The sequence below is a fragment of the Nelumbo nucifera genome, chromosome 1 (assembly GCF_055504915.1).
Source record: "Nelumbo nucifera cultivar China Antique chromosome 1, China Antique-T2T, whole genome shotgun sequence".
Lineage (NCBI taxonomy): Eukaryota > Viridiplantae > Streptophyta > Magnoliopsida > Proteales > Nelumbonaceae > Nelumbo > Nelumbo nucifera.
Window position 1 is genome coordinate 44,906,689 of NC_142649.1, and position 14,195 is coordinate 44,920,883.

The window sequence follows — 14,195 nt, forward strand, 5'->3', positions numbered from 1 at the left end:
TCTATTTGGTTTCCTTAAAACTCTAATTAAAAATATTTCAATTTCACTTAAAAACGAACTTAATAAATACTAATAAAAATATGAAATTTAAACACTGATTAAATGCCAGCAGGGACCCATGTGATGCACGTAATTTGTCAACGGAAAGTGAAATAATGGAAACTAATAACTATTATAAGGAATGAATACTATGTTTTAATAATTTGTTACAAAAATAATAAATTACTGTTAATTACTTAATAAATAACTATTTTTTTCATATTATCCATTAGTGTTCTATTTTATTTATTTTACTTTATTAATGATTAAATGTTTTAATTTTTGTAAATGTTACTTAAATATTTAAAATACTTAGATATAAACAAATATATAAAGTTAGGTTGTAGTCATAATTAAATTAATCTATATATTAGCTTTTTAGTCATAAGGTCGAGCTCAAGGTTTAAGACTTCGGGTTGGGATTTTATTTAATTTTAGTTTATTATAAAAGTTTATGTCTATATATTAATATAAAATTTGTTATCTAAATATATGTATATAACTTCCATGTTTAACTAAGGGGTTAGATTGGGCCCTACCCACTAGGGCTATCAATGGACTCCAAAAATCCAATTGCCAATTTGACTCCAAATTCGATTATCTTGGATTTGGATGTTAGAACTTGCATCCAATTAATATTCAGATTAAGTGCAAGTTTAACCCTATTTGATCTAACTAAAATTCAAGTCCAATAAAAAATTATTATTTTATGTATATATGCAGTATAATTATGTATACATACATATTATGTATAATTATGTAAAGTTTACAATTAATAAATTTTATATTTTACACTTAATACATTTATTATACATATATACTTTAAAAATAATTGGTTTTCTTAAAACTTTTTAATTTTTTTGGTCATTTTAAACATAATAAGATGGTTGCTGTTTAAATCCGAATATGATCCAAAGCTGACATAATAATCAGATTTCATAATCGAGTGTGGATGTGGATGCACTAAACCCAAGTTGTTTATAGTCCTATTGTTTGCATTATGTGTGGGATTGGTGTAGATCTAAGCTAGACAAAGCTTAGAAGAAAATAGTTGCTTGAGCCTGAAAATTTGTAGGTTTAGCCAGGTTTGGGCTAATAGATGATCATCCCTAAGTAGGAGTCTTATGACATTTATAATTAGGCCATTATTAGTATTTATATGGAATGCAAGTGGGTTATTTTATTACTTTTAATAAATTTTTTACTTATTATTATTATTTTAATATAAGATAATATAAGTTAATTTTAAATAGAATTCAAATGTATTTTATTTTTTAATTTATGACTCACTAATTTTTATTAATTTCTTAATTTTTAATAGTTGTTAGAATTTAATTTTTTATTAATTTTAGTTATTAGGTTTCAAATTAGTTTTCTAACAATTAACCAATTAAGAAGATTTGAATATGAATAGGGATGGCAATGGTCCCATCCTATTGGGTACTCGGCATCAAGTCGGGGATAGAGGTTTCTATGATAAGGACGACAATTGATAGTGATACCCAATCGAGGATGGGGACGAAGTTGGGGAAGTGAATTCCTCGCCTTGCCCTAACCTCTATTATGTATGTGTGTGTATACATTTAAAATATATTTATGATTTTTTTATATCAAAATATATTTAAAATATTTTATATTAAAAAATTCCCTTATTTTAAGTAAATATATTTTACAAAAATAGTTTTAATTTAAAATTTTGGGGATTCAGGTTCTCGACAAAGAACCCATCTCCATTAGGAATCAGGGATGGAGGGTCATATTTATCCCTAGCGGGGATTGAGATTAGGGATGGGGATTTGTTTCAAAGTCGGGATCGGGGATAGGGAGTAGGGTCCCCCCCCCCCGACTCCCATTTTCATAGTTTTATAATTAACACGAGTGAGCATGTTCCTATCCCACACCCAGACAAATATTATTATGCTTAGGGTGTGGGCAGGGCTAGAATACACTATCAAAATCTGGCGTGAAATCTTTTATATTTTTTGTACATTATGCTACACAATGGGGGCAGCTCATCCCCCATAGCTCCTTCAGGTTCAATATTAATAATTTTTATTTAAAAATAGTTAAAAACCCAAAAATAATACATGCATGGGTTGTGCTTAGTTTTGGTCCAGTCTAATTATGAATTCCGCATTGCTCTTAGGGGGGCAACTTAGGGGGTTGGGTTAGGTAGAAGATCAAATGAAGCTCAACCTAAAGTTTTAAACCTTGAGCTTGGGCTTAGATTAATTTAATTATGACTAAAACATTAATATAAAGATTAATTTAATTATAACATTTAATCATTAATAAAGTAAAATAAATAAAATAGAACACTAACAGACAATATGAAAAAAATAATTATTTATAAAGTAATTAGAAATAATTTATTATTTGTATTAATAATAATAAATTATTTTTTGTAACAAATTACTAAAATAAAAATCACTAAAACTATTAATATAATTACCGGTTTCCGTTGTTTCACTTTTCCTTGATACCCATTATACCCATTATATACTAATCAATGTATGCCATTGGTTACCTATTATGTGCTTTGATGTATTATCTACTTCCAAATATAGGCCCCATCGCCTGGCATTCGATGATCTAGATTTTCTTTTTTTACTTAAGACATTTGGGATTCCATATTTGGCCCATGCACCCGGACAGTCAATAACCCAGTTTCCTTCTTTATTTCTTTTTGTTTTGTGCACGTTCTTTCATTATTTTTTCCTCTTTTATTAATGCCTAGATTTACAACCATTTTGTTCCATTTAACATAATCAAATACCAACTTCAATAGCAATTACTCTCTTAACAGATTTGATATTAATTATTGCGTAAAAGACTTAAACATACCCTAATGTTTTAGAAATTGACTTAAACATGGATTTAAGTATACCTGAGGCTGACCCCGCTAGACTTAAACATACCCTCTGAGGAAATATTAGCATGTGATGTTAAGTGATCTCTTTAATTTTTCAAAAACTTAATTATGCCCTTTGAAATGCTTCTAAGTCCAATCGATCTGGGCATCTCTCTATCTGCCTGGTTTTGTTGGGCTTCTACATACTAACATTGTTGCCTACATGCTTTAGTCTATCAAATCACAAGAACCTCATAACTATGGAATATATCATTCCTATATAAATCTGTGACCATGCCAACGATATCAAGGTGGGGTAATTAGAATTATGACATGTAGAAGCTGAAGACATCAATAGAGAATGCCAAAAGGAGTACCTAAAGGAAGCAAGAGGACAGATTAGGAGAATGTTCCAAAAGCTGAAACCAGGATTTTAAGCAGAATTTTTCTGTTAAATTGAGGTGTTAGCTAGGAATTTGAGGAAGGAGAACGCAATGAAGATGGCGAGGTGGGTTGGGGTCCTCTCAATTAATTCTTCCTACAACGCATAAGGATCATAAATCCACCAAGTATATACATGCTTACAGTACGCTAAGTATTATAAAAGTAATCCAAGAACTCTTTTTTTAACTCTTCCAAATTATGAATGGACCTAAAGGGGAGGTTGGTGTACCAGTCAAATGCATTTCCTCATAGAAATCCTATGAATTGCTTTACCATCGAATTGCTAAAGGTTTTAGCAATGGTACATGTAGTCCCTACGAAATGTGCAACATGTTTCTTGGCCTTTCCCATCAAGTTGTTGAAACTTCGATGTTTGGCACCCTAATGACATAGGCATATGATCGATGTGCTTAGTGTATGGCTTGGTATACATCGAAGATGATTGTGGGAGATTTTCATATTAAGAATTTATCATGTTAGTTTTCATGTTCTGGAGTTGTTTTATTGTGAGAGTAGCAACCTAAGCATGCCACACATCCTGTACATTGGTATGCATTCCAACAATTCCTCTCGAGGAGGGTTCACTTGTGGGGTTCTCGATGGGTGTGAAGCCCCTTAACTAGATGCCATTGTTTGAATTTTCTCTATTTAGTTTATAAAAAAAGCAATTCGAAGATCCTTCTCTTCTACAATCTTTTTTTAATTTGGTAATAGTAGCTTTCATTTCAACAGCTTTCTCTTCCACCATAGCAGGTCCTATCATTATGATGAGTGCCACTAAGTGTAAGAAGGTGTTTGGATATTATTGAACCCCCTATCTTAGGGGAGTCGAGATAGGAATTTAACCAAGAAATAGTATTAGATTTTTCATTCGGCATGCGCGCTCCTTTGCTTGGATGCTCATGTTGAGTCATCAAGATAAATTCTTTCCTCGGAGCTACCCATTCCTTAGTAGCATCATTTACTGTTGGTAGCCTTGAAGGCCCTATTTTGGTATTTCAGCTTTTGAAGGACCCCCTTAAGTTGTGTAGAAAGCAGTAAGCACACTTGAACCATATGAACTTAAGCTATAAATGGCAATTTTTTTAGTTGCTAGAGAAATTTGAAATAGTTTTCTTTGGAGCCATGTATCCAAACCACTTACAAAAGTGGATGTGTCAACCTGAGGGATGAGAATAAAGAGCGGTCCCATTGGGTGTGCTAGAAATTTTTTGACACAAGTTTCATGTGTAAATTTGGAGAATAAAAAATAAGACAAATTATAAAAAAAAATGATTTTTTTTTAAGATGTAGATAGTATACAACCTCACTTTTTTTCTCTTCTTTTACAACAAAGGATACCCTCTGATTCTCTTGTTACAGATACAATCCAAAAGGTTTGGGGATTTCGATGATGCATGTCTATGTGTTTGGTTAGAAGTGCTCATTTACAGAGAAAGGAGTGCAGAAAATGTGAGTGTTTCTCGTTGATACGTGAGCCTGCTTCTTATACCCATACTTGGAAGATCACCAAGTTTTTTGAGTTGAAGGACCTAGTTCATTCTTTCAAAGTATTCACAGTAGGAAACTACAAATGGAGGATTGAGCTCTTCCCAGAGGCAAATCCTTGATTTTGTTTCTATGTTGGCTGAAAAGCTCTATCTGAATGTTTATTTGTGTGTCTATCTCAAAATTCAGAGGTTAGGGTTAACACTTGACAGGAGTGCTACTTTTGCTTCATTGCGGTTGTGGTCGCAACAGATTTAAATTCATGAAAATCAATATTCAATACCAGCAAGTGCTTCAAATTCCCATTAAGGTTGATCTAGCAATTAGCATCACGATTCAGGTGTCCTTTATAAATTGACAAAATGGCACAACCTAACACCAAGGTCCATGCAAAGCCCATGGATTTTCCAAAAGCCCCTGTTTACTTATCATCCATTTATGATTTAAATCTATACCGTTTGGCAAAAGAGAAAAAAGGGTAAATTTCTTAAAGTACTCTTATGGTTTAGTTAATTGACTAACTCCACCCCTACTATTTGACTATTGACTTAAAGTATCCCTATTGCTTTGGACAATTATCCGCATCGTTAAATCCTTACGGGGAAGTGAAATATCACTTTTGCCCCTATTTCAATAAACACGCCAAATTAGAAATTACATTTTTGTTCATCACTTTAACATCATCTTGACTGAGTGGAGAACTCAGTTTGAATCTGAGTGGAGAATGAACACCATTGACTGCGTGGGTTACCGTTGCAACTCCCTTCTTGGCTCTCATCGCCACTCAAGTCCAAACCCAAGCAAAAGAACATCGGAAATCTGATTCACATCCATTGCTGCTACTGTTCTGAGGATGCGCAACCACCGCCGCCGCCACTACAACTCGAACCAGCGGCGGTAGCAACTTCCTTTCTCCCTCTTTCTTCCTCTTCTTCTTTTTTCTTTTTTTTTAATTTTTTATGGGAAAAAACATTGTTTTGCCCTGTTTTACAAATTTAAAAGGTGCTAGTGAACTATTTATACTGTAATGGCGTTAAAACATTGTTTTAGAGGCGCTAAATGTGCAGGGGGTGTGCTGGGCGTGCAGCTACGGATAGGGGTGGTTTGGGCAGTGTGGGTGTGCGGGTGAGAGGTGGGAGGTGGTCATGGAGCATTTCTGGGAGGTGGTCGTCATGCATTACCTATTCATTCCCCTTCCCTTCCTCCTTTCTTCCTTCTTCCCTTCGTCCTTTCTTCTTTCCTCTTTCCCCCCTCCCCCCTCCTCCTTCCTCCTTCTTCCTTCCTCCTTCCTCTTTCCACTTTCTTCCTCCTTCAAATTTATTCGGTTGGTTGATAACCACTACTTCATGTTTGTCTGGTATGGGAGAACCTGTGGCTGGTAGAACCTGTACTTTAAACCTGGTTCGTCTGGCAGTACTCTAATGGTGCCCTAGTTTAAACCGTAAATGGCATTTTTGACCATCGAAGGATAGTTTTGGTATTATATGATGAATAATTAAACATGTGATGTCACATGTGAATGGCTCCTGCCGGAGACTTGACGGTAAGAGAGGTGTTAGTCAATTGTCCAAAATAGTAGGTACTTTAAGACAATAGTCAAACAGTAGGGGTGGAGTTAGTCAATTAACTAAACTATAAGGGTATTTTAAGAAATTTACCCAAAAAAATACTCATCCCTCCATCCAAGGTTTTTCCAATTTCATTACATCTAATGAACACAAAAACCCTTCGAATGGGTTTTTAGGGGAAGACATGTTCATTGTGGAGGCAAGGTTACCATCCTTGGAATCAGTGACAAGCTGTGAGAGATAATATAATGGTGGTTTCAGATTTCTCAAAGACTACCATCAATTTTTTAATCACCACCATGAGTTTGGTTTAGGTGTTTTTTTTTTTGGTTTCATTTTTTGTATTTGACGCACCTTTCTAGATCTTGTCATGAGTAACTTCTTTTCTTTTAATTGGCTTTTGTCTGGTTTGTTTTTCTTCAGTTTCATGATCCTTGTAACAATTAACAACAATACTAGTTGGTTACCTTTGATTTGTGGCTTTGATCTTTTCTCTATATTTTTATTTTCCTTGTTTTATTTCTGGTAAATTGGTAATTTTTCTTCTCATTTTCTAATGCTAAAATTAGTATTGATATCGTCGTCGAGGGTTGTTTGATAATAGTTGAAGTAGCTGAATTCAATGATTTCCTGTAGTGAATAAAATTGTTTTGGTCTTCAGTCTTAAAGGTAGAAGACAATAAATAGTGTCTTCTTTCAAAGGGTAGTTTTGATATTCAAAACTAATTGACGAACTTTAATAACAGGGACTAAGGTGGTGTTCAGTAGTGTGTATATATCATGGACGGAAAACGGTCCCATCCATGGTCAAATATGGTGTTTTGCTATGTGTGGACGACCCCTATCAACAAAATAACATGGATAGGGACAAGCCACACCCCAATTTATCGTCCATAGTATTTTCTCGTGGATGGTCCACATTATGGTGTGGATAGTTTGTGGAAAGGTTTCAGTGTAACGCATCAGCATTACATTGGTCCAATTACTCTCATTTTATTTAATCTTTTAATAATTTTTAAATTTTAAATTTTTAATATTTATCAATAAAATAATAATTTTTAATGTTAATTCTAGCACAAATCCGACGGTTCTCCTTCTCAACTCTTTTTTCATTATTTAAATATTAAATTTTTAATTATTAAAAAATGCAATTATTGTTTACATATTGATGCATGTTTTCAATTTATTTACCATATAAAATGAAAAAATTAGACATTTATAATTGACTGTGTAGAATTCCCATGAAATGTATATGAGATACATGGAATAAAAAAGTATGGTGCGGACCAATCCACACCACACCTATAGAACGTCACCGTAGGTGTGGACTGGTCCGGTCCACACAATCTATCCACAATTCAGAACATTCATGGACTGTGGTGTGGTGTGGATTGGTCCCTTTCACAGGGTGTGGTGTGGACCAATCCACACCCACCAATTTCTCATCCACACTATAGAACACCCCCTAAATTGAAAGTTTTTAAGAGTTTAGGTATTGCAGATTTGCAGTGGCACACTTTGAAATTCAGGTACTAACTGAGACTACCCTTAATGTATAGGTACTAATTTGGAATTTTTTATTTTATTAAGCAATTAACAATATGTTATTATTTTTATTAAAAATTATTAATATAATTAATCTAAATGATTAAATTACTAAATCATTTTTGTACCAAATTATTAAAATAAAGATTTAATTATTTTAAACATCATTGCATTCCTTCTTTAGTTATAAGTTTTGATTATTTCACTTTTCCTTTATAAATCTCGTGCATCGCATGGGTCTCTGCTAAGAAAATTATATGCATACCATTTATGCATATACGCATGTGCAAAGCATGTGTCTTCTATTTTTTTATTATTAAAAAAATCAAATTTTTGTGTGGTAGTATCAAGCACAACCAAATTGTTTTGACTTTTGATGAGAAAACAACTATTGCCAAAACAATGCAAATAAGTGTGAATTGCAAATATGTAGTGTAAAACAGTTCATATATAGGTTGTGTTTGTTTGAGGTGTAAATTCAAATTTTACACCCATGGAAAATGTGAACCGGTTTAGTGGTTGATGGAAATTGGGACCGCTTGCTTTTGAAAATTTACACCGATCACGTTTGGTTGTCAAGATGTAAAATTCAATGAAAATATTTTGAATGCTGGTTACCCTTGTAGTGGTGAAGACAATAAGCTTGAACGTTGCAATGGTGAAACATCGAGCTTGAACAATGGGAGCTCTTGGTGGTTAAGATGAGGTGTGAGTACAAGCAAATTTAGCTTGGTGGAGATGAGAACTGGAAAAAATATAAAACAACTAAAACCAAAAAATATGTGAGAAAACACCATTATGAGATTGAAGGATGGTGAGAAATGAAACCATGTAACTAGATCAGAGAAATGGTGCAGATATGAGGCATCTGTTCCTCATATTGGAAAAAATGGTGGAAGAGTCATACTTGTGTCATCACTGAGAGGAGGTGTGAGCAATGAGTTGTCGTTCCTTAGATCCGCTCCTCGGATTGGAAAAAATGATGGAAACACCCTATTCGATCGTTGTAATGGCTGAGAGGAGATGTGAGCAGTGAATTGTCATTCCTCAGATCGGAAAAAATGGTGGAAACACCCTAATCGACCATTATAGTGGCTGAGACGAGGTGAGAGCAGTGAGTTGTCATTCCTCAAATCCGCTTCTAAGATCGGAAAAAATGGTGGAAATGCCTTAATTGACCATTGTAGTGGCTGAGAGGAGGTGCGAGCAATTAGTTGTCATTCCTTAGATCTGCTCCTCATATCGGAAAAAAATGGTGGAAACACCTTAATCGACCGTTGCAGTGGCTGAGAGGAGGTGCGAGCATCACTTTTTACACCGATTATCGAGAAGATGGAGTTTTACATTGACTTCATCGGTGGGAACTTTCCATCGATTCTCGATGTAAAACTCACTGTAAGTGGAGTTTTTCGCTTATTTAAGGTGTAAAAGAACACCTCAAACAAACATGCACATAAATTGCAAAATTGAGTTAGTTTTGCACTGACAAATTTACCTTCTTACCAAACAAACTTTTAGCCGTAATGGATACAAACATGAATTCCAATAAAACATATGATTTTTTTTTATCAAAATCCTATTTGAATGCAAATTTACTTCTTTTTTATTATGTACTTTTACATATTAATAAATATGCATTGATTTATAATTTCTCAATGCATAAATGTAATGTTGCCAAATACAGGCAAAAGTGAAATAAAATACAAATTTACCCAACCGGGATTTAAACACTCCATTTGCATTATTTCCAAATAGCTAATCCGAACCCATGCAAGAGTCCAGTCAGATCACGTCGATAGGACCGCTCAAGTTGCAGTCTTAAATCATGGTAATTCAGATTCTTGATGTCATTCAAACGTGACACGTGGCTAGTTTAGTCATTATACCGTTTGATGCTTGTCTTATAACCCAAGATTCCGAGCTTTCACCAATCAGAACATAAGGAGAGTGCAAACTATTGTAATACGGTGATTCAAAGTACACCCGATCGATTCTCTTCCGTTCAAAAGAGATAACCCTCGCTGTACGAGCTTCTTTCTCTACGAGATTAGGGTTTAGAGCTTAGCAGGACCGAAGAAGCTCTTAATTGGCGGAACCCTAAACTGTGAGTCTCGTCTCTCTACTTCCCTATTTTCTGATCTGTAAATCAAAATCTCTTCTCTGTTTATTGCTCATGAAGTGCTTAATTTTGTTTTCGTTGCATGAATTGTTTTGCGAGTTTTCGGTTTTTGCGATTCTTTATTCTATCAGATCATAATCACGTAAAATGAGTCTATGTCTAATTATGGTCTGTTTATAATTTATTCTGTTTCCTCTAATTATCTGCTTCAGAATCACTCCATTTTTCAGTAATTGGTAGCTTTATTTTCTCCATCTCACCGATTAGTAGCTCTGTTTTTCAATAATAGGTGGTGTTTTCTTTTCTTTTAGCTTTATTCCTGATATAGTAAGCATTGAGATTGAATCTGATGAACATTGTCTTTTACGATATTGATCTGTGTGTTGTGCGTGCGTTCGTGTGTGTGGGGTTGACCCTGTAATGTCTTGTGGGTAAATGTTAAGGGATTTGCGAACAATGCCAGATTAATCGTTTCTTGTTTGAGGTCATGAGTCTGTTTATAGAAAACAACGAGACTGTGTTGGTGCGTTTGACAAATCTACATGGGTAATCTGTGATAGCTTTGCAAATATTTATGCTCCTTATATTCTGTTGGTGCATGTTTGCAGCGCTATCACAGTTCATAGATTAGCCTTGAGCCTGTTTGCATCGGTTATATATGTAGAAAACAACGAAGCTGTGTTGATGCATGTGACAAGTCATATGCGTTCACAGGAGAAGGATAAAACAATTAAATGTTTGATATGTTTGAGAAGTATAAATCTTTGCATAACTATCACAGAATCACAGATTATCCATATGGGTATGACAAGAAAGGAAGGAAACACAAGCAATACAAGTATTTAACACTCATTGTATTAGCTATAAAGTAAATATAAGAAATGCACTGTTTAGGACATGACTAGTTGTGTGCTATTTTATGCTTTTCTTACATCTACTGTGTTCTGTTCTAAACAGTAAAATAGGTAAGTTTTGGGATCCTTTTTTATTTGTTCTAAAATGCCTTTTGCATGTGTTTGTGCTGTAATTGTACTAATTAAATTATATTTTCTTATTGGCGGTTTTGTTTTGTAGAAACTATGGCTGTTCCATTGCTCAGTAAGAAGATAGTAAAGAAGCGTGTCAAGAAGTTCAAGAGGCCCCAGAGTGACAGGAAGATTTCTGTGAAGGTACATTATTTTCTTAGTTGCTCTTCTCAACATCTTTATTACTGTCTTTATTTCTTTTAATGGTAACAAATCATGTTTCTCTATATCATCCTTGGTAGGTGTATGTTCAATATATAGATGGGTTAATGAGTTTTCCTTTTATGAGGAATACTCAAGGTTCAAAGTTTCGGTACAAGGGCGTATTGTATCGTATTGTGAGGGTTCTGATACACCTGTTTAAAGGTGTTTTCAGGAAACCCTTTATTTCATTTATTAAATAATATAAAAGTATCTAGAAGAATTACATAAAAAACAAAAAAAGCACATTGTTTAAAGTACTGATACACCTTTGTGTATTGATACTTTAAATCATTGGAATGCTAGGAAAGTTGAGAAACTTTCAACAATCTTTTATTCAAGTTGAATAAAGGATCCTTAGGGCTAACTGTTGGCTTTTAGTTTCCTTTTTTCTTTTTGACTTGTGTAAGATAAGATTACTTGTTTTTTTTTGTTTTTTTTTTCTACTTGGAACAATTTTTGAGTACTTTCTTTTCCAATTTTCACCTTCATCTTTGAATGTCAACTTCATTTTCATGTATGGGTAAAAGACTTGCATCCAGCTTCAGAGTTTCATTAGCTATCTTATTCTCCTTATACTTTGGGGTCTTATAGTATAACGCTGTTAATATTGTCCTAAGATGGCCAGGGTTTGTGAATTTTGCAAACTTGTTCTATTTGTTATTTGCCTGTGCTGTGATAAGTTTTAAGTATATTTGATTTTAAAGGTAGTAGTCAGTTGATTGAATCAATATGCATTTCAAGTAAAAACGCAACTCATCGCTTATATTCCTTTAGTTCATATAGAATATGTCCATGGTAATCGCAGAATTTTGTCTCTCAATCAATCATTCTGGATATTCTGCAAGATTGCCATCTTGCTTGGCCTTTTGGTTTTGCTTCTCCCATGTCCTGCTTTTTTATACTTTTATTTCTTTTTACATTTGGGAGTTTATTTGGAGTTCTAATCATATATTGTGGTGTGGGATGTATTATTTTTTACAGCCTAACTGGCGTAGGCCCAAGGGTATAGATTCTCGTGTGAGGAGGAAGTTCAAAGGATGCACTTTGATGCCCAACATTGGTTATGGCTCAGACAAAAAGACTCGCCACTATCTTCCCAATGGTTTTAAGAAATTTGTAGTGCACAATGTCAAGGAGCTGGAATTGTTGATGATGCACAACAGGTGCTTCTCCTTTCCCCCGCCCCCTACGAAAAATAAGATATAAAATAGGAACAGAAAAAGTTCTCTTGAATACTACAGAAGCACATTTAGAAGTCATTTGCCAATTGCCATTCAAGAATGTTTTCATATAATTTGTTGGTAATGGATTTTCAGGACCTACTGTGCTGAGATCGCCCATGATGTTTCCACCCGTAAGAGGAAGGAGATTGTTGAGCGTGCTGCACAGCTTGACATCGTTGTTACCAACAAATTGGCTAGGTTGCGCAGCCAGGAGGATGAGTAGATCATTTTTTCTGTTTTTTTGTCATTGCTGAAATGTATCAAATTTAAATGTGACATTTACTGCAGACATCACTTGGATCAGTAGGGAATTTTGTTTTGAATTTGTTATTGACCTTACAACTGAGCGACACTGGTACTTGTTTGAGTTAGCCAGTTGAAAGAGTTTGGCATTTACATTTTTCCAATTTCCATGTTGGTTCCTGTTGTCCTCCCTTTCATGACATGATGAATGACATGTTGAATGAAGATGACGACGCTCTATGAGGTCTTGAAGGAATTTGCTGGTGCAGGCTATGCAGCTATAGAGATTCTTGAGGTCTTGTGAGATGTGACATGATGAATGACATGTTGATGTTCGTTGGTGCAGGCTGAAGCAGAAATAAGACTTAAACGTTTAAACCTCCCTGAGGTTGTTGATAAATACTTTACACCTCCCCCAAGTTTAATGATAGGACTTAAACCCTCCCTAGGTTTAATAGAATCAATTAGGAAAATTGTCTAAAACTCACCAGGAGTTTTCAGCATTTTTCTTGAACTCACCACAACTTTTCAAAATGTTTAAAACTCACCATTAAGGTTCAAAATATCGATATGCGTATTGGGCAAATTGATACTATTTTTTTACTTTTTTTTTCTTGAAACCGGTTCAGGGGGGCTGGTTTAGGGTTCCTCTACCCTCTGAACTGGTTAGACCCCCGATACACCCACTGGGGTTCTGGAATGATAGGTATTGGTCAATACTGGCCGATACGTGTCGATACTTTGAACCTTGCTCACCATGTTGACAATGTTAATATATTACCATTTTAACCTTTATAGAAAATATAAAATATATACAAAATAAATTAACGGGTGTTGATTATTATCATTTTAATATTTAGAGATGTAAAAAGGAAAAAGTTTAAAAAAATATTTTCAAATATAAAATACATAAAAACATAGAAAGTACAGGAAATATAAAAATTATAGAAATTACAAACAAAATAAAAAATTATTTTCAAATTATAGAAACTATAGAAATTGAAAAACAAAATCAGAAAATAAAAATTGTAGAAAAACACAAAAAATTATAGAAAAACACATGTATTGAACTTAAATAACAAAAAATACAGGAAAATTTATATATTGTAGAAAATAAAAAAAATGTAAAAAAACAGAAATTATAAAAAAACATTGGAAATTATAACAAAACACTAAAAATGCAAAAAAAAAAAACAAGAAAATTGAAAAGTAAAAATGACCATTTTCCTCTAACTCACCGTTCAAGGGTAATTTGGTCATGAAAATTGTTATTTATGCTGACATGGACACCTTTGTTAAGAAGCATTAATGGTGCACTAAGGGAAGGTGACTTTTAGACATTTTGAAAATTTGTGGTGAGTTTAAGAGATGTTGAAAACTCATGGTGAGTTTTAAACAATTTCTCAATCAATTAAAAAGATGTTTTTACCCTTTATTATTATTATT

General features: G+C 33.9%; 1 protein-coding gene across 1 annotated transcript; it reads left to right on the forward strand.

The window, feature by feature from the left end:
- Nucleotides 1-9,899: 9,899 nt before the first annotated feature.
- Nucleotides 9,900-12,913, forward strand: LOC104586297 (large ribosomal subunit protein eL32z-like). Its single transcript, XM_010243474.2, has 4 exons — nucleotides 9,900-10,039; nucleotides 11,129-11,223; nucleotides 12,265-12,446; nucleotides 12,600-12,913. The coding sequence occupies exons 2-4, from the start codon at nucleotides 11,134-11,136 to the stop codon at nucleotides 12,727-12,729; spliced, it is 402 nt and encodes a 133-aa protein (XP_010241776.1). The 5' UTR covers nucleotides 9,900-10,039; nucleotides 11,129-11,133; the 3' UTR covers nucleotides 12,730-12,913.
- Nucleotides 12,914-14,195: the final 1,282 nt, after the last annotated feature.